This window comes from Sceloporus occidentalis, unplaced genomic scaffold, assembly GCF_023333645.1.
Source record: "Sceloporus occidentalis isolate IW3139 unplaced genomic scaffold, rSceOcc1.0.p SCAF_5, whole genome shotgun sequence".
Taxonomy (NCBI): Eukaryota; Metazoa; Chordata; class Lepidosauria; order Squamata; family Phrynosomatidae; genus Sceloporus; species Sceloporus occidentalis.
The window spans coordinates 117131268-117153098 of NW_028316985.1; the positions used below are offsets into that span (position 1 = coordinate 117131268).

The window sequence follows — 21831 nt, forward strand, 5'->3', positions numbered from 1 at the left end:
GCTACAGTTATAAAAAATATTTTATTTAACCAAACCAAAGTTAAAAGCAAATCAACATGATAGTGGAAAACACTCTGTCAGGTAGCAGTCACGATTTGGTCATTTCATTACTGGCCTATAATAAGATAATTAAAATTGGTTTGCAATCCTTGAGCTTTTAGAAACTTAAAATGAATGCTTTTTAAACCAACATGCTTTATCCTGTCATTTTCCCAATGGGATACACGCATGTTTAACTTGAAAGATGGATTTTACTCCATTTTCCCATTGGCAGCCCATATGCAACTCGGGGCTTATCCCATGGCTTTTCAAGAATGGAATTTTCCTATCCTTGAAAAGCTGCTGGATAAGCCCAGGTTGCATATAGGTTGCCGAAAGGAGAATGCAGTAAGATCCGTCTTTAAACACATGTGTACCCCATCAGGAAAACGATGGGATAAAGTGCATACAATAATCTCCTTAGACAGCTTGAGCAAGTCCAGTGGGAGAGGCGCACCTCCCTTGTGCTCCCACTTATTTTTATTTTTGTAAATCAAAAAGCTCCCCCACCCGCACCTCTGGGTGAGCAAAGAGGGCAAATACAGGTACACTTCATTTTAGATGCCCTCTGGCTGCCTTTCTTTATAAGCAGCAGAGGTCTTTTATTCCAAACACAAAGTGATCAAAACCCAATTCTGAAGCCTTCCCAACTTAGAAGAGGTTAAACCTTCCCTATGCAATAAATTTGTTCACATAGCCCCAGAAGATGTTCCCACTTCTTTAGTAAATAAATTGGAAGTGGGGCAGTACTAGGACTCTGTGTAGAGATGCATGTTGCCCACTCTTGTCATGAATGGTTCAGTTCATGTATTTAAATTAAAATTCAATCACAGCCATTTTCAGAACATATTTATTGCAAAGTGCCACATCCCTCTGGCTTTCTAGTAACAAACTCTGGCAAACGCTGTGCTGGGGCGACGGCACATGTGTCCACAGAGAGGGCTCTGAGTGCCACCTCTGGCATGTGTGCCATAGGTTCGCCATCACTGCTCTATAGATACACAGAAATAACATAAGACACTTGTCCCATTAAGTACTTCCTCCAAATAAAGAACAAGTACAGCAGACAAATCCTTAGGTAATATTTGTATTGGAAAATGTTTCAGTTGTAAAACAGGGTTTCTGTTTTGTTTTTTACATGTGGGCAAAGCTTGGAAACATTAAAATTTATTCTAAGAGAAGTTCTGCTTGCCATTTCCGATACTGCATTACCACTTTGCTTGGAATATTACGCCTTAGAGATGCTTCCTATCTTATTATGGTACATTTTGATAAATTTATTACTGTGGTCTCTTTTCATTTGGATAGATGAACACCTTTACATTTGAGCTGTTAGGATAATGTAAATTATTTAGATATCTTAGGTTAAGTTTATGCATAGCTTAAAAGAGGAATCTCTCTTTAAAAACCTGTAAAATATCTTCAAGAATGTATTAAGTTTAAAAAATGTAGGGTCGAGAAAGCCAAGTTCATCTTCCTTAAACAGAAGCTGTGTCTTCTTCAAAGAAATCAAACGGTATGAGGGACCACCACATAAATGTATGTGGGGTTCCTCACCACCTCTGATTTCATTAAAGAGGATGCAACTTCCATTTACGGAAGGTGAACCTGACTTTCTTGGTTTTTATTTATATTACTGGGCCTATCTATTGCCTTGTATTAAACATAGGGATTTTTCTCCTTGATAGAATTCTTCATCCAGGGCCGTTTTGAATGTCCGATACTTTTCTACATGAATGTCATTTTTTGGAAGTCAAACCAATTTTTCCTGTATTCATCTTGCAACCCAGGTGGTATTTTCTATAACAAACAAATTTATCTTAAGCCTCTTATACAATGTGACTTTTACAAGACTATCCCACTAAGAAGTTACCAGTCACCATTTTAAAAAAGGTTTCGGTTAGGCATTTTTTCAAACGACTCAGGGAAAAGTATAGGGCACTGCATGACGTGAATAAAGAGGATAAATGTTTTATTTGAGGCCCATACGCTAGCCAATAATATCAAAAGTATGCTTTTAAAGCTGCCTTGAGTCCCTGTAGTGGGAAGAAGGCAGGGTATAAATAAACATAATAAACATAATAATAATAAAAGATGTGACCCAATCATTTATTTATTTATTTATTTAATCAACAAATTGACAAAGCCATATCATATTCCTGGGATTATAACCCATAGGCCTGGAAGAAAACTATTGTCTGAATTGGTATTAAATTAGATTAAGTAGGCTATCAGTGAATTTCTATGGGACATCATGGAATCATACGTGTGAATCTTAACAGAGTGCATAACTTTATGGAACTGTTACTAATCACTTAAATTCCTATCCTTTTCTGTTATGCCGCAACACTTGGAGTCAAATCTATCACTCCTTCTCACAGACAATTCCACTTATGAGTAATGCCAAAACCAGACTAGTGAGGAACAAGAAGAAACCAAAAAATGTTTAAAACACTTAAGAGCACAAAAACAATAAAAACAAGAAACAGCCCAGTGGGAACAGAGAATATAGTCAATAGCCACAGAAAATAGACTGGTAGTTAAATGGGCTGGGGAACAAATAGGAGATGGAAGGATACACTGCAGATGGAAGGATGCACTATCCAATATAAGATGGAAGGATACACTGCAATATTGTGTTACAGGTTTCATTTGTTTATTACTATTCTGTGCAACTGGTCCTTGATTCATAAATTTTTGATTAACTTTGTATACACATAAAAGTGAAAACTTTTAGGCTTCAGTGGCTATTATAAGTCAGAACAAGTAATAGTTAAAGGCCTGACATAGCTTCTGAGTTAACAGTAAAGTGAAATACAGCTGGCCCTCCTTATCCACTGATTATTTATTCACGGATTCAAGCATCCACAGCTTGAAAATATTCAGAAAAAGCATAAATTCCAAATAGCAAACCTTGATTTTTTCCATTTTATATAAGAGACACCATTTTGTTATACCATTGGAGTGAATGGGACTTGAGCATCCACAGGTTTTGTTATCCACAGGGGTCCTGGAACCAAACGCCAGCGGATACCAAGGGCCCACTGTGTCTTCTTTTCAGTATTTTAATAATGTACTTACTGGGCACAGATCCCCAACTTCCTGTGTACAAAACGCATAAAGCCACTTCGATATTCAATGTTTTGTAACCCAACATATTATTATTAATTAATTAAAGACAGCAGCATGCTTTTTTGTTCATTTACACTACAGAATGTTAAAAGAAACTTCACACAATTTACTTGTCTCCCTCACTGATTACAACAGGCCTCACACTGCAGTGTTCAGTTGCAAATCATAATAACTAGCACATTACAACTGGAGACCTCAGTCTACTTTACCATCACATGTAAAGTATGTTTTCAAAATTTAATATGCAGATGTTCTTAAAAACAGCCACAAAATGCATTAAGACAGCAATATAAACTGAAGAGGAAGAGATTATTTAAACATCTCCAAAATTTTTGGAAAAGCCATAAAGTATTAAAGCTCTATAAAACAAAAAGCTCAACTTAACTCATCCTAGTAAATGCGAACAGAAGAGCGTTTCACCAGCATTCCAAACGGCTTGAAATGTAATGTCAAAAGTTTAATGCTTCATCAAGATGAATTCAGAGTTCACTTTTATAAATTTTCTGAAACAATTTTTCAATCTTCTCCTGATGGAAATGTCAGGAGATCTCAAATGAAAAACAGTCTGTGGTTTTTAGCTGAAAAGGAGAATATTTGCAGTTGCAAATAAAACTAATCTCAGATGAGTTAAATGTGAAAGCTTCACTTTTTAAACCTTTTATCAAAACCAAATTATGCATGCTTCAGATTTATACCACAGGATGATGCTATCATGACTCACCTCGTGTTTCCCAAGGCATTGCCTGCAAATAAGCAAGAAAGGAAAAGGTCAAATAATTTGAATATTACTTCTTGAATAAATCAGTCACAAGAAATCCAGCAGTCAATCAGGTGCTGCATGTGCTCCACGACTGCCAGATTTGATTGGCTTAAAGTCAGTAGATCAGTTAAATTCTTAGTTTATTAAACTGACAAGACTGAGAGAGCATTAGTTTATTTTTAAGTCATTTGCTACACCATAAAGGACGCATTAATTAATTTTTCTTTCCAATAATAAGTTCCTTGTTTAATGAACTTTAAGTACTGATAGAGTGACTGGCCCATCCCTTCACCATAGTGAGTTTCATAACTGGAAAATCAAATTGTTTCTCCCAAAATTTGCCAAATAACTTTTAAGGTCATATATGAGCTAAATCATACTCATACACACTGCCCTCCAATTATGTCACTCGAACTTTGCCTGATCATTTCTCCTTCCTCTTCTGTCAATGTAACCTTGAATTTGGATCCAGTGGTACCCCCACCACTCTCTCTCTCTCTCTCTCTATCTATCTATCTATCTATCTATCTATCTATCTATCTATCTAGCTCAGGTTTGGCCTCACACATTGGCAAGGCTGACTTCTCAACTACACCACAGCAAACAAGTTTAAGGGGCGAAGGACAAGCTAGAGATCACACATAGCTCTGAGCCCCACTATCTTGCTGTCACCTCCTACCATAGAATAATCAGATGGGGAAAGGGGTCAGGAGATAATCCTGCTAATACAAGACAGTGTCCAAATAAGTGGGGCCTGGAAAAAAAGAGGAATTAGATAATTTTGTTTAGTTAAATAATATCTATCATGAGAGACTAGTAATTTGCAATTCAAGCAAATTAAAAGGCAATCAATCAGCTAGAAAAAATTTTAATTGGTTTACAAGACTATTAATTTGCTAAAGAAACCACTGTCAGTCTTGCACACCACTCATTTCCTGGGAAATGAAATGCTGACACTGACCAGCCCTTGCTTTCACAGTACAAGACAATGGGATTTAACTACAGTATGTTGAAATGTGAAATGAAATGAGGACACTTGGATCTCCCACAGCTAATGGGTAACAACTGTGTATTTGAGCTATAAATAATCATCCAGGAAAGTAAAACGCCCTTTCAACAACAGGAACCACACTTTACACTAAATAATGTTTTGCTCTGACAAAGAAACAGTCCTGCTGAAGGCATGCTAACTTCAAGTATCTTAATAAATATTTTTTCATTACTAAAGTTTTCTCTTTTATTACTTTATAAAAGTGGCTCAGTGCAATAAGACAGGCGATGTTCAGCCGTTAGCAATAAGATCATTGTTACATTGTGTCTAAAAGAATGGGTAATAAGACCTCTGGTAAAATATCCTGACTGAAGGCCATAGTAACAGATATTTTCCAGATAGTCCCCAATGCTCAAATCTTGGACGAGGTGTTAAAGCATGTAGTGGCATCAGATCCTGTTGTGTCTGAACAAGATAGGTTGTTCATATGAATTTCCACCTGGCTTCAGATCTCTGACAGACTATTTTGGTCATCCTGATGGCTGACGTTTACTTTGAACTGGAGAAACATTCTCCTATTGGATTTTGGACCACCTGTAAGGTGTTCATAAACCTTACTGGATATATAAATTTTATTGGTAATGGATACTTCACTTTGCAGCTTCTGTGTAGATGCTAATTTTTTTAATTTTCAAAAATGTTGAAAATCAGGAAGAGTTCAGAACCTTGAAAGCATTAAAAGTCCATAGGAACCATAGTAGGATGCAAGAACTTTGGCAGCACACAGGCTTCCATCTTTCTCACAGGCTACTTATAACATATACATGAAGGCTCTGTAAGAGATCATTTGAAGTTATGAGGTTTGATGACAGCAGTGTGCTGACATCCAACTCTTACAGAATATTTATCTCATTAATAACCAGGGAGACTCTTCTAGTTCTACCTGCCCCCATCCAGGGCAAATAATGGATGAGGGCAAAGCTTAATCAAAAGTTTTCATGAGTCAGTAAAAAAAAAAAATACACAGTGCAACAGTGATTCAATCAAGGGGGTATACAGATGGTGAAAATAATCCCAGTAGAATATGGGTTGAATCTTTGTTGCTCACATGCTTTTCGAAAGCATCCGAGTAAGTTTGAAGGAGGGGGGCTACTAAAAAAAACCTGCAAAATCCGGGATAATCAATTTCAGGTTTTTTCCCCACTTCTTCGGAAAGATTCACATTGTCGGCTGCGTGAACAACCGATGCGAACAGACCCAGGATAAGCCAGGGTAAAGCTCTGCATGCCTTCAACGTGTTCAAATACATCTGCATTGTTGACTCCATCCTTATACGCAGTGCTAACACATGTGAGCAACAGAACTCACAGAGATGTGCAGAGATATAGTTCCAATAAAAAACAGTTTGAACAATAAAATCAGAATGCATGAGTGAGATTATCTGCATAGGTCCAAAACACACTGTAGAAATAATGCAGTTTGAAAACACTTTAACTGCCCTGGATCAATGCTAATGAATTCTGGGAACTGTAGTTTTGTGAGACATTTAGCCTTCTCTGTCAGAGAGCTCTGGTGTCACAATAAACTACAGTTCCCAGTATTCTCTAGCACTGAATGGTCTCAAACTGGATTATTTCTGCAGTGCGTTTTGGACCTTAGTTGCGCTAACAAAAACAACATCTGGATAACCCCTAAGACTCATAGTTCAGGGTCTATATTGGAATTCAGCCTAAAATTGAATATACAAGGTACTGGCTAAAATATACAAGGTACTGGCTAAAATTGAATATACAAGGTACTGGCTGATAGTGTACATAGCATAGTGTACATAGAGTGCCAGCTGTGTCCACACCTGGCCATGATAACAAAGGCTTTAGTTACTTCATTGCATTTCTATAATTCACTTTACATAGAACTGTTTCTGAAAAGTGTCTGGAAACTCCAGCTGCTCCTGAATGCCATGGACAGGGTGCAGTTACAAAAAGCATGTGATTCTTTGTCACAACAACTTCATTGGTAACATTTGCTTCCAAGCATAATGCAAAGTGGTGGACATGATTTATAAAGTACTATATAACTTGAAACCTGGCTGTCTCAAATGACCTGCACCCAGAGGGGCCCTTCTCTCAATCCCATAACCCTCAGATGTTTACTAGCAGGAGGGAGATACAAGAGAGAGTATTTTCAGTAGTTACTCTCAGGCTCTGGAATTCCCATCAAGGAAAGGTAGGCTGCTCCCCCGCCCCCCTGCCTTCGCCTATATTCCACAGGCAGGAAAAGATCTTATTACTGAGACAGATTTTTTAAGCTGGGTTAAGACAGAAGTGATGTCACCTGAGGAAGATAGCCATTTAACATGTCACATGACCATCAATATTCTCAACATTTGGCACTAAACATAAATTACAGGGGTTAATCTGGGTTGCTAGTATTGACTACTGCAGCTACTTCTTTTTAATGATTTGTTTCAATTATGTTTTAAATTTGCTTTTGTGTTTTAATTGTATTTTGGGGTTTTCAAATCCATCAGTGGGATGTATGACATGGAACGTACATGTCAATATCATTATTAGACATAAAATAGATCTAAAGATCATATCATTGGGCTTTCAATATTTGTAATTAAGCCCAAAATAAATCATGTATTTCTCAAGAGAGAAATTGCAGATGTAATTCAACAAGCATGAAAAAAAGCTGTTGGGGGAAAAAACAATCCAATAAAGCTGAACTGCACACATAGTTCAGGAACTTTCAATGGAAGTGATCAATCCATTTGTTCTTTTGCACAAGCTCCATTATTTTAAGGATGGAAACTATGCCAGAGTACTAGCATCCTTGTGCTCTAGAATACCTTCAGTTGAATGTGCCCACTGTCAAAAATGGCAGAGCAAATTTTAATGATGCAGAGCTAAGCAGTCTATGCATGTGCTGGACTGTGGACCACTAACCAGGGATGTGTTGGCTATTTTGACTGTTCTAAATTTCTCTTTGAAATACCTTCTTTCATTTAAACAAAATCCAAGTTACAATAACATATGTTCCGGTGCAGTCAAAATAATGAAACAAAAATGCAAGGAAATGTGATGTTTCAAACCATATTTTCATACTCACGTTGGAATAGGGACCAGACATGGAGGACATGGTAATGCTGTCTGAATAAAGGCAGGCTCGACTGCCTGTTCCCAAGGCCCAGCAGGCTGATGCTAAGAAGCAAGAATATTTTAACATTAAGCTGATATACAGCATTTATTATGGAAACTGATACTGCTGACGTGAACAAACTATACTTAAGTCCAGAATTAGTCTACTCGTTATGCAAATAGCTGTTGTTCAGGACATTTCAACTCTGAGTATAAAACCCTCTGTCAGTTCAATGTATACCCCATTCAGAGAAGATTAAACTCCTGATGTTTGAAAGTCATTATTAAAAAGTATATTGACAAGCAGGAACATTCTTATTTTTTATTTATTATTTTGTGTCAAGGAACAGAGGAAAGAGCTTGGCAGTACAAGAAAGGGATTTTGTGTGTAAATATGAAAAAATAAATGTGCGGGTCACAGCCTCCATTACTTGATTCCCCAACTTCAGATTATTCACATTGGCACAATTTTTCATCTCTTACTTTGTTATTCAGGGATAAAGGTAGCATGATTAAATACTGACTAGAACTGAAGACTACATCTGGGTGTAAAAGAGTCACAGGTTACCAAATTATTGGGGGGGATAAAAAATTACAGACTGATTGGGAAGAAAATGCCTCTCTTAATTTTTCAGTTAAGAAATATCTGTAACATCTTTCTTTTAAGCTGTTCAATTGTTCCAAGGTTACTTGAAAAATATCCCCTTCCATTTCTTCCTAATAAGCACTGCATTAGTATCTTAAGACCCAACTGGGTAATCTCTTACCAAGCCAGTTTGCTTCACTAATGCTTCATCATGGCAAGCAACAGGGCACAAGTGTCTACACTTTTCTAAGATCTTCTTGCAGGGCTGATGGCAAGGCGGACAAGGCCCAAAGTGGCAACTGTGTTTCTCCCGACTAGGATGATGGCAAGTAGGCAGCTGCCTAGAAAAAGAACAATCAAGACTTACTAAAATGATTTCAGTAACAAATATAGTCATAAATGCTTGGTTTAGATATTGCTTTTCTATACAGATTAGCCCAAAGTGGTTAACAAAGCATGACAAAACAAAATTAAAAATATATTAATAATAGACTGTTATCCATAACAAACCCCAGAAGGTACTATTCCAAGGTACAACGCAATAAAGCCCCGAGCAGCATGGCACCAGGCTACACTAAGGAATGCCTTCTCCTATCTTCTGGAGTGGCTGTTTTCTCTCTGTGACAATATCTGGTGTGTATTTGGTAGAAGCTTGAGAAAGTGCCTTTTCAATGGCTCCACCAACATTTAACTTTATACCAGGACAGACTGATATAGCCTCCTCACTACTGGGTCTTTTGTTCCTGAGAAACAACCTGGGACGGACACACACACACACACACACACACACGTGTTAAAATTACTGCGTTAATTTATTTTCTATCTGCTGCTTTGTGCTTAAATCTGTGTTTTTAATTTAGTTATGGGCATTGTTTTATCTGATTCACTGCACAGTTTTCTATCATATTGCTTGTTTATGGATTAGAAGAAACAATGTGTATGACAGTAAGCAATGCTTCATGGTGATCATATTTCAATTTTTTGTTGCTAAGATCCATCAGGTTAGTTTCAATGTGCAGCAATGCTTTCAATCAAATCCAAGAAATCCGCTATTAGCACCCCTCCTCAGGTCCAGAGAAATCTTGTCAATATTGCACAGAACGTAGCAGCTGTAAACTAACTGGGGTGCGTTACACACTGCCATAAGGGACGTCCTTAGGACGTCCCATTTTGAAAAAGGGGCGTCTCTTCTAGACGCCCCTTACCCTGTTACCTCCGCGCTGCAACCGGCAGCGGCCCGAGACCGCCCCTTTTGGGCGGTCTGTAATGGGTCTGGATGTCTTTTACCAAGGAAATCATATTTTAATACAGATACTTAAAGAAATGAGTATTAAAAAGCAACTGAAACATACAATTGTTCAATTATTTTACAATAAAAAGCATAGGATGATGTACCCACATAGCCTTAATTTTGAAATGTGTGTAGTATCTGCTGTGTTAAATTAAATATTATCTGACAAGATCTGTTGCAGCCAATAAAATAGAGCATGAATGGACTAATGCAGACAGTCCAGGGGCCATACTATCCACTGTACTACATCTCTCTCAAAACCTTTATAGGCTGCCAAGGATATGCTTTGTTTTTGTGGCTCCATCTACTGGAAAGCAAAAACAAAACAAAACAAAACAAAGCAGAAGATGCCATCAAATCACAATCAAAATAGATGGATTCCAACACTATACTCCAGGTTTTGTTTTCATACTGTAACTCTGTGATTTGACAAGTTATTATGAAGCATATGCTCATTACAAAAATAAATTCACAGACTTTTCCTCTATTCCTTTATGTTCTCAAATTGTTTTTTCCATAAAATCACTAGTCACTCATCTTAAATGAATTAAATCCACCCCATTTGCCATCCATTTTCTAAATTACCGCCAAAGAAAAACAGGGGAAGTGATAAACCTGCATTTTATCTGCAGGAACTCACTGGCAGTCAATAATCAATCAGATTGCCATGTTTTGAACTAACTGAAGTTTCAAAAGTTGGTGCAGAGGTAGCCCAAATTGCAATAGTCCAGCTTTGAGGTTATCAGTTGTGTGAACTACCATCTTTAGGTCCTCCAGATCTTGGAAGGGTCGTAGATGTCATTTGGAGCAACAGATCCAGAAGCAATCCCAGGGTGCACAGTCTTTCAGGGGGGAGTATAACTGCATCCAGGACTGGCTGGTACACCTTGAAAACCAGGTTAGGATCCTGGACGTTAAGCACCTTTGACCTCTCTGGATTCAGCTTCAATTTGTTTTCCTTCATCTAATCCATTACCTCCTCCAGGCATTCATTCAGAGGAGACACACTATCCTTAGCCCAGACTGTTTTTGAAGACATGGATAAATATATTTGGGTGTTATCAGCATACTGAGAGTTCCCTACCCCAGCCTCTGGATGATCTCTTCCAGTAGGGGAGAGAATAGCACCTTGTGATATATCATAAACACAGCTCCTTTTTTGAGGAGTAGCTATCTCCAAGCACCACCATCTGGAACCTATTCAAGAGATAGGGCCAGAATCCCTGAAGCACAGTGCCTCTGATTCCCAAATACCCCAGGCATTCCAGAAGGACTGATGGTATCAACTGTCACTAAGAGCTCCAAAAACACCAGCAGGGTGTAGATAATATCAGGTGAGTGCTTCACAACTGCAACAGAGCTGAGAAGCCCTTTCAGGTGTCCCAGGGATGAACTGAGACCATTGCATAATTCATAATCTGCTAAAGTAAATGAGATGCTCCATTATGCTCTTCCCTCAGCTGCCACCACTAGCAGCCATACCATACAGGATGCAATAGAGAGAAAAGAAGCAAGGCTGTTCTGCCAGCCTCTCTCAGTGACTATTTATTCTGTCTTTTCCCTTCCTTTCCATTCCCTTCTCCTTATGTGTTCATGTCTTTTTTAGACTGAAAGCCTGTGGGCAAGGACTGCCTTGTTTTTAATTATTATAACATAGGCCATTCCAGAAATCTTTTCAAATGAAATCCAGTCATTTTACAAAAAAATCAAATAAATAAGCTCTCCTTGATTGTGTTAATTGTGTTATCACCTGTACTCTTTAGTGATACTATTCCTTAATACTGGGTGATTCAAAAATAATGGGGTAAAACTGAGTAAGAACAGCTTTACTTTTGCATCGTATTTTCCTGAATCACCATGTATAACCAATTGATACAGCCTCCTTCCCATTGGCCATTCAGACTGAAATAAATCAAATTTAAAGATATGAATTCTGCATGTGGTACATTTTCAGTGAAAAATACAGCAAACTCAGTTTAAAAGCCAAGTGATTCACATGTTTTAAGTAGTTCCACACTGCTATGAAAAATAAAGGTATACATAAAAATCATCTAAAAATGATAGACAAGAACCTTGGTTGGGACCTGTAGAGAGGCTGTGTATTTGGAGGTTATTACTCTGCCTCAGAACAAATTGTTTTGAAAATAAAAGTTAGTTTCCAAAACAGTTTGAGGTGTGCAATAGAGATATGGCGCTCAAAAGGGAAGAATCAAAAATTATTTTGGACACACTTACATCACTGGGCACACCTTTTTGCTGGCTGCATCCCAACCTTTCTATTGCATGAAGATACAACTGTAGAAATACTGTTCTTTATACTAACCTGCATAGTTCTTTGCACCTGGGGGGTTTGGTGGTACGTTCTCTACCACAAGGTACTTTGAGAACAGTTTTGCCACAATTGCACTTCACATCTACAGTTTCAGGACATGGATAGCAGCTACCTAAAATTAACAAAAATAATATAAATACACTATATATATATATATATATATATATATATATATATATATAAAACACCATTTACTGGAGAAGCCATCAAAACCACTAGAATTACTCTACAGTTACAAATATATCTAATGCAGCAATTATATAAGAGAATCAGCATTTTGAGTACAATGTGAAAGTATTCATTCAGAATTCTGACTAACTTACTTACTTATTTATATACAGTTGCCCATGTTTCCAATAGGGAGCACTCCCATGGTGCATGTCTGCGTGCACTTGCAGGCACGTGCCCCATCTAAGCCTATGGGGCTTGAATATGCACGAGCCTCCGTTTTTGCAGGGGGGAGGGATCTGGAACAAATCCCCTGCAAAAATGGAGGGCCAACTGTATACAAGCTACATGACCTAAAAAATAAATTGCCAGATCTGTTGAATTACAAGTCAGAACAGTACTGTGAATTTCTGTAATTTTGGATGGATCAAAGCACAACACCTAGAATGTGCTATCTGTAGTCATGATTTCATACAATAAAAGAGATATTGCCTCTTTTTTCTTTCTGAAAGGTCAGAAGACGACATAAATTTTCTGACATTTATAAGGAATATTTTTTAAAAATCAAATGGCAGAGTGTAAATCTTTCCTTTGCCTACACAAAGATTCACCATTTGTTCACCTTAAACAACTTTGAAGAAACACAAATATGCTCATGTAGTATGAAAACTGGAAGTACGGTGGGATGGATAATAAGAGAAAAAGGAATTTGGTCAGTCTTTTTACCAGGCATGGAAAACCTCTATCCCAAACAGGAATTTCATATGTCAAAGGACAGCAACTGATTTATACATAGTTATACACACAGTTCTCGTCAGCATGACAAGTGCTAAGCAATGTTTCACTTGATCCTTCATGTTCTTTCATATTCCATATTAATAACCTGGAACAATGGCTTAAAAAGCAGTGATGAACTCAAATAATGAAGATTGATCAACATCAGATCCAGTGTGGTTTTTCACTGTCTCTTACACTGTAATTTACACTGTTGTCATCTTTCCGCTGTATACATTCTTTTATCACAAATGATAGGCTTTAAAAAAACAACTAGATTTGATTCTCCAGGGTTCTGAGTATTGAAGACTGTGAGAAAAAGAAAAGACAGCTAGATGACTATCTGAAACTATGTAAAAATTAAGAAGAAGAGGTTAGTATATTTATAGTTTTCAGTTTGAAGGCCAAGAAATCAAAAGTATTTTGTGTTTAGGGTTATAAGAAGGTGGGCAGTTATAATTTTGTAATGTGTCTAGTAGGTATGGGTGAATAGTGTATAATGTGTATTTTGTAATGTGTACACTTTGTAATGTGTATTAAAATTAATAAACACATGTTTAAAAACAAAAATACTTAATTATAATTAAAGCTTGTGAACAACATGTTTTCCATTACAAATGCAAACAAAGTTCCAATTTAATAACATAAAAAGTTAAAGTTTATTGTAGGTTAAAAGGTTATAAAGAAGGCTTTCTGGATTTCTGACCTCTGTGGCAGACTGAAGGACACTTGTGATTCCGACATCCCAAAGTTCTTCCACAAACTTGATCACATGCTGGGCAATTTCCAGGACAGCACTGTAACAAACACAAATGTCTTGAAATATAATAACATGGTACGGCTGGAAGTAATCTAATTTCTTTCTGTGAATAAAAATGCAGTACAAAACCCAAAAACAACTGATCTTTTTTTAATCATTCACAGATCAATTGTTTCAAAAAGGAACAGCTAAATAGCCCACATTATAAGATGATATATATCATTGGGGTGATTCTGCTAAAATATAGTACTGATATATGTTTAACACTTGCCTTCCTCTTGCACTGGTGTTTTTGACAGTCACGAATTTTTGTACACTTTGTTTCACAAAGGTATGGCTTATGGCAGGGCATCTGCTTTATATGCTTTCCACAGCGGCACTGTTTCTCAACTTCCTTTCAAGATACAGAAGGAAAGAAACAAAGGGTAAGAGATATAAATTACTCACACTGACATTAAAGTATATAATTGATCACAAAGTTCATGGAGTTACTCAGCTAATCAAATATCCCAAGAAAGGGAAAAGAAAGCAGCTTAAAAAGATCTGATGGATTTATTATGATAAGCTGTGTAAGAAGCTGAAACAAATAGTTTCACTGACTGTAACTTGTGTACAGACACAAGTCTTCTCACAGACCACTGTAATAAGGGTGAAAAAAAATGGAGTAAATTTCCACAGAAATTAACAACTGAATTCACTCTGGCCCCTTTAAGGTTGCACTGGAAGCCTTTATGAAAATTATTAAATGTCTCTCACAATCCCATTACAGAATGTTATATCTACTTTTACCTAATTTAGAAGTTGTGCAAGTCAGGGTTTTTCAAGCAGTTTCCCTGAGATTCCAGAATGATAAAAACTGGATTATGTATTCCAGCACCAAGTACACATGAGGAATGTCAAAAGGGAAAGTATTTGTTTTGTAATGAAACAAAAAAGCAATTCAGGTAAGGGGAGAAGAAAGAAAATGAGCTATAACATCTGAAACCTAAAGTGGGAAGTCAAGTAAGGGAAACAGGAAAGTGCAAAAATGCATGTTATATTTTTATTTTAACTTATTTTTAATATATTTCCATAGCAAAAGAAATGAAAAAAGGAATAGGAAGAAATGAGGCAGAATAAAGTAGAAAAACAATAGGGGAGATAGCTGTCAATAGGAAAAGAGAGGTAAGAAAGGAGAGAAAAGGGAAGAGAATAGGGAAGGAAAAGAAGATACCTCCATGCACAAAATCACAGCACTTAAAACTTGATAATTTCAACAGAAAAGCTAGGCTAAAACTATTCTTTGAATTTTCTATGTACAGCAATATTTTTTATTGTGTGGATAAACAGCACAGTAAGACTTGCAGCCTGGAGAAAGATGGTTTAGAAATTAACTCATTTACAATTTGAATGAACTCAGCCTAAAAAGAGACAAAGCCACAAAATAATAAGAGGAAATGAAAGGGAGTTGGAAAAGTCACCACTTTCAGAAAAGGTAAAATTGAGAATGTGTCTTTTCCTGCAACTGGAAGTCAATATTATGGAGAAGCAAATTTGTATCATCTGGTAAAGAAACCACAAAGTAGAGAAGATAGACAACACTGGGAATAGAGAAGGCAGCTAGGCAACTTTTTGTGTGTGTTGATTTTATTATTATTTTGTTGAGCATTCTCATTCACCTGCGGTCTGTAGTAGTATCATTAAAAACTGTTTATATGCTCCTTTCTCATGACTCTCCTCCACCCAGTACTACAGTTACTAAGCTTCTCTGAAGTGTAGTTGTTTGTGAAATGGTTTTAAAAAGGAAATTTTGAACATATACCAAAGAAACAAAATATTCTAAAGCAGCCTCATACATTTGTATGTGTGCTCCTACACACTGATCCAAAATACTTCATGTAACATAGCACAAACTGTACATGCAGTTTGCTGGATTTGAAAAAAAAAAGAAACCAGAAGCTCTACATTTTTTTTTTGTTTCAGTTTGCTTGAGAAACGGTAAGAAGCACTGCAGATAGGATTCTTGTGGGTCCAGAAAGGGAAAGGACAGAAATAAACAATTCCAGAAGCACTAAAATAACAGAAACATTTAAAAAGCACATGACTAAACTGACAAAGAAACACTAACCTGTCTACAGATTTCACAGGGGCCTCTGTGGCAGCGCTGGGAACATCTATGAATGCCACATTCAAGAACTTTGTTGCAGCTGTCTCCACAAGTAGGCACATCCTCCGTACATGGTAGAGAAAATTCTAAGTAGAAATCAAAACAACTATTAAAGTGGTGTTATATAATTTGTAGCTGAAAAGAGTAAGCTACATTCTCATGTGTTTCATTAAAAAAGGTGATATATCAAGATAAGGATATTTACATCTATGATTTAATTTAACAAAGCCACATAGGACTTGTGTCTATCACTTGTAGCAACCTTTAAATAAGCAAATGTAAGCCTTAGACGGAGACAAAAACGCCTCCCTCCCCTTAAAAAAACAAATCTTGCCAAGGCACTTTAAGAGTCATCATAAGGCACCTCAGAGTCATCATAAGTCTGAAATTATTAGAGGACATATAACAACAGCAACAAAGCATAAGCATTTAACCATTATGTATTGTAGGTTTCCCCTGTAATCAGTCTGTTTCTTAATGCAGTTTGGATCATTTCAGTTTTAAGATGCTTAACTATTTTGTTTAAGTGGATGCATGTCAGTTTAAAATAGGCTGCAAAGAAACAAAAGACTTACTGGATTTTCCACATGGACAAGACCGTTTCCCAGATCGAGGACATTCTCCACAGGAGCCACCATGACAAACTTGTTCACAGGCATGATAGCCGCAAGGCAATGTTTTACCACAAACCTGGTGGCAAGTGAAGGAATTGCCGTATTAAGTAAATATTGAAATTCCACAGAATGCAAGAAAGAAAAAAGCTGACTTCTCCCAGAAGAATTAAGTAATATGTAAACCACATTCTGGTAGAAAGTAATTTTATTTTTTTCAGAATAAACCTTTTTAAAGTTGCATGATCCTTTTCAGGAACAAAAACAAAACAAAACCCAAGAGGTTTGATTACGTTGGCTAATCTTCAGATGTTTACCTGCATGCACTAAGATTTTTTTAAAAATGGCTTTAAGTGTGCAGTATTTACTGATACCAATAAGAATTCCAAAGAACTGTAGGATATAATAGTACGCTACATCCCAATACTGGGATGTGGTTGCTAAGATGCCAGTTCTGATGATCAGAAGATTAGAAGGTTGGCAGTTCAAGGCCCAAAAGTAAAAGAAAGCATACTCCTAAAGTACTGGGGGGTACTTACTGTCTTCAATGAATTCCACTTCTAAGTCAATTGACAAAACATTGGTTTCCTCTCAATAAGGTTAATCCGCTCACAATAAGAGCACATCACTTCTGCTTTGCTGCATCATGTTTAGTGAAATATAGTGTAAGACCCTTTTCTGACCTAATACACTACATGTATACCTCTGTTAAGAAAGTAGATGTGTTCCTGGGTTTTACTTCTTTAATGGAAACTTTGGTTCTAGAGGTAGAAATAATATGGACAGAATAGGCATAGGTTCCTACACCACCAAAAAACCTATAGGCAAAACCTATCAATTTGTTTTTTTCAACATGCCAGGTTAATCTGCTTTCCCCCTTCCTTTCTGTTTTGCTCTTCACACATATTCAGCAAGTGATTCTGGAGACAGCTGTTTATCTTGCTTGTGCTAACACATAACTCCAACTAAGTTGTGACAGACTTTTAAAAAATTACTTTTTAGACAACAACTCTCACCAATGGCTGTGCTGGTTGGGATATTCTAGGAATTGTTGTTTTTCAAAGTAACATTTCTAGGTTGTGGCTTTTAAGACAACCAGAAAGCATCAGATGTTCACATGGAGTTGCTGGACATAAAAACTTGGATAAAAATGTCCTCCCCGCCCTCCCCAATTTAAAACCATTGTTCTGTTTGTTAGCCTAGCAAGCTTTCCTTTTTCCTGCAAAGCAAAGCTTTAAATAGCTGATGACAAATTAGCATGGCAACTTACCTGATCACAATGCCATAAAGGACTTGCACAAAGTCTTTCTGCTACCTGTCTACCACAGACACATCTTTGCTTACTGACTCTTGGGCAGGGTTGACAGTCTCCTAAAAGTAAGACGGAGTTAATGATTAGAAACGTATTTGTTTAATTTATATCCTGCCCTTCTCCCACCAAGGTAACCAAAGTGCTTGCCACAAGGTTAAAAAAAATACAACTAAATTCTGATGATACAAAAATTAAATATGAAAAACATTACATGAGCTGTCATCTTTAAACATCCGTAATTTAAAACAATATAACAACAATTAAGAGATAAAGCAATAAAGATAAAGTGCATTACTCACACCCCACCAAAAGCTATTTGCGTGATCTGTTAATCAACAATTATCCAAGAGAGAAATTGTGAGGGAAGAAATCCACAACTGAGTGCTGGACAGGGGGCAGGTCTGCAACAGTAAAACAGAAATGATCTAAAAAGAAAACCTTTCTTTTGCACACATCCACATCTACCTGGATGACAAGGTTTCTCACAGTTGTGTTGTCCACATGGCAATTTCCGTCCACAAGGCAACTGGCATGACCATTCCTTTGTGCTGCATCTCCGTGGCACAGGCCTGGCCTTCTTACAGTAACAGGTTACTGTGATCATCTTTGGACAAGGTGGACAAGGACCTAAAGAGACCAAAAAGGAGCATGACATAATAAATGCTGTCTTGAGCAACTTCACCACTACATCAGAGATGGGTCATATCACAAATTCTGACCACTGTTTTGTTTGATATTCAGTTGATATGTGCCATTTGGTGTTTTTGGGACTCCAACTGCCTGAAGCAGAATTCTTGAAAAATCTGGGTGGGCCTATAGGGTTCAAAGTCTGCAAGAGCTGCACTTGTTCCATGGGCCACACCTTCCCCACTTCACCATTACAGTGTATGCAACAGAATGGATTATGTTCAGATCCCAAGTCTGCCATGTCACTAACAAGATGACCTCAGCCAGTCACTACCTTTTGACGGTACCACATGCCTTGATTACACCCTGTTTGGACTACTGTAGTGCAGTCTACATGGGGCTACCTTTGGAAACTGTTCAGAAATTTCAGCAGGTGCAAAATACCTCAGCAAGAATGCTGACTGGGACTATGTAGTTATAGAGACCATATACCTCCCTTGCTGAAACAGCTTCACTGGCTACTGGTTCATTTCCAGCCACAATTCAAAGTGCTGGTCATGAGCTATAAAGCCCCACACGGCTTTGGTCCAGACTATCTGAGAGACCACATCTCCCCACATGAACCTGTTACAGCCCTAAGAACCTCAGGAGAAGGGTTTTTCTTGGTCCCGCCACCATCACAGACTCATCTGGTAAGGATACGAGAGAGAGCCTTCTCGGTGGCTGTTCCTGCCCTCTAGAATGCCCTTCCACAAGAAGCAAAGCTGGCTCCCTCCCTGCTGGCCTTTCGTCAGCAAGCAAAAACAGCTTTATTCATCCAAGCTTTTAATGTACAATCGTGGGGTGGCTTGGGTGTTTGTTATATAGGGTGGGTATTATGGTTTTAGTGTGGTTTTAATGTCTGTGTTTTATATTTTTAGATTATATTTTTAATTGTTTCATTGTAATACGTTTTTAGATTTTTTATTTGTGAGCCGGCTTGAGTTCTTTTCGGAGAGAAAGGCAGGATATAAATCAAATATAAAAAAAATAAATAAATATCCACAATGGTGTTGTGAGGACAAAATGGGGAGATATTGTGTGCACATATGAGTCTGTAGATATGGATGCAGCTAAAAACTAAGATTAAAATAGTCCTCACTAATAGTTAGGGTTTCATAGTACTATCATACTATGGGTTTCATATTACTATCAGCTGCACAGACTAGTTTATCAACATGCAGCAAAATTTAAATCTACATTATCCCATGCTTTCAAACAGTTACATTTTCAGGTCAGCTTGGCTAACAAGCAATAACAACATTATGTACCTGGGTGACAAAGCAGCAGGCACTTGTGTCCACAGGGAGGCTTGAAATTTCTCTCACATACTTGGCCACAGGAATGGGGAACTAGCCAGGGATCTAATGGTGGATCTTCCACTTTTCCACAGTAGCAGTAGTATCGAGAGGGAGTTTCAGAACGCTTGTACTCAAACCTACACTTTGGGCTGAAAGCGGAAAGGGAGGAAATTAATGGAGAGTTCAGCAAAGCTCAAGTCAAGGATACAATGCCACTGCAATCACACCTTAAGCCAATAGTGAGGTAGTCACGCATACAATATTCCAACAAGTATACTAAATGCCCATTTTTAAATGAAAAGGCATACCTGTTAGTCAGGCAATACAAAAACTCAAATAACAAAGCCTAAAACTCTAATATGAGGGTGATGAGAGAAGCTGGGCAAGCCTGGTTTGACCCAGCCAAACACAGTTCAGGGAATGTTGTGAAGTTGGGCCTGCGAGGGAAAAGAGATGTCAACTAGAAACTCCAGTCAGCTAAAGAGTCATATAGGAAGAATGTGGAACAAAGGCCTGGTACAGATGGGCCCCAAACGACAGCCTCGTCACGCGTGAGGGGCGCCCCACCCACACTCCCCTCGCATATGATGAGGGCATCCTCGCTGTGTGGTGCCAAATAGATGGCGCGCGTAGCAATGACGTCACTGCTGCACGGCCTCCAGATGGAGCTGCGCCGCCGCCAGCTGTTTGCGGTGGCGCAAAAAGGAGCTGCTTTTTAACGGTCCTTTTTTTGCGTAGCCACGCCATACAATTTGGTTGCTACAGCGCTGCTACGCGAGAAAGAGAGGCGGCTCCCGCGAGAAAGAGAGGCGACCAAAGTTAGGGCAGTCAGACAAAATCTGAATAGGATTTTGGGAACTGTGAATGAGGGAAGAAATTTAATTCATTTTTTTAATATAATGAATATTTACGTGTTTTATTTTCTACAATTTGTTTCCCTGTTCCATTTAGGAATTGATAAGAAGACTGGTCATGCTTCCCACCATGAACCCACTGATCAGCACAACCAGTTGTGAAGCATCCTTCACAGACACCAAAATAATTAATCAGGGCTTGCAGTGCAAATGTGTGCAATGTTTGTTCCCAGTGATTCCAGAACCTTTGTAAATGGATTTCTACCTAAGGTACAGGAGGACGACAGGGAATATGTAAGAGGACAGTGGAAGACTAAACTGGTGGAAGTTAAGCAAAATAATTTATCCCCTCCCACACCTCTGGAAACTCTTGCAAGTAGATATTCTTTCATGCAAGGACTGCCACTCATGAAAAGCTCAGTAAACTTCAACTGAAGTACACAAGATTTGGATGTAGAGCTCTTAGAAACCACTGCATGAATACCATATACTAATGCACTAATTCCAGAAAAGGTTGTTCCTCAGCATAACAATATGTTGAATTGTAATTCTACTCACATGGTGGACTTTGGACCAATGTGGGTCCCCAAACCATCAGCTGCTAGTCTTTGGAAAGTTTCCAGGAAATAAACAAACTGTCATAGGCTTTGGACACAAATATGGTGCTGGTCCCTGGCACGTTAGGGAGGGGGAGTCCTGCTGGTCGCCACATCAGATAGTTTAAGAAGCACTGCTCTATTGCAAGGTGAGCAACTGTGGTATGAGTCAATTTTCATCCTCATGTCACTCCATTTTCAGTCACAGACATTCAGATCCCTTTGGGCAAATTTAGGCCAGGAGAACTGGGGGACCATTCATGGATGCCTCTGGAAGCAGTGACTGAGCTTTCAGGCATTCATTTTCAAACATTTTTTTTTTGCCCAATTTAAAAGGGAGGGGGATAGTTCTTAGATTGTATGCCATGGGCA

The 21831-nt window shown here is 38.0% G+C and overlaps 1 protein-coding gene across 1 annotated transcript in view; it reads right to left on the reverse strand.

Annotated features, from left to right (window-relative positions):
* The window catches only part of NFXL1 (nuclear transcription factor, X-box binding like 1), a 63495-nt gene that overhangs the window by 34392 nt on the left and 7272 nt on the right, over positions 1-21831 (reverse strand). Inside the window, exons 5-15 of the mRNA XM_089525195.1 lie at positions 19980-20158; positions 18508-18669; positions 18001-18101; positions 16695-16809; positions 16081-16205; positions 14245-14367; positions 13920-14010; positions 12263-12383; positions 8830-8989; positions 8034-8125; positions 3893-3914 (exon numbers count right to left, since the gene is read on the reverse strand). Coding sequence (XP_089381321.1) covers positions 3893-3914; positions 8034-8125; positions 8830-8989; positions 12263-12383; positions 13920-14010; positions 14245-14367; positions 16081-16205; positions 16695-16809; positions 18001-18101; positions 18508-18669; positions 19980-20158 — 1291 coding nt within the window. The remainder of the gene's footprint in view (positions 1-3892; positions 3915-8033; positions 8126-8829; positions 8990-12262; positions 12384-13919; positions 14011-14244; positions 14368-16080; positions 16206-16694; positions 16810-18000; positions 18102-18507; positions 18670-19979; positions 20159-21831) is intronic.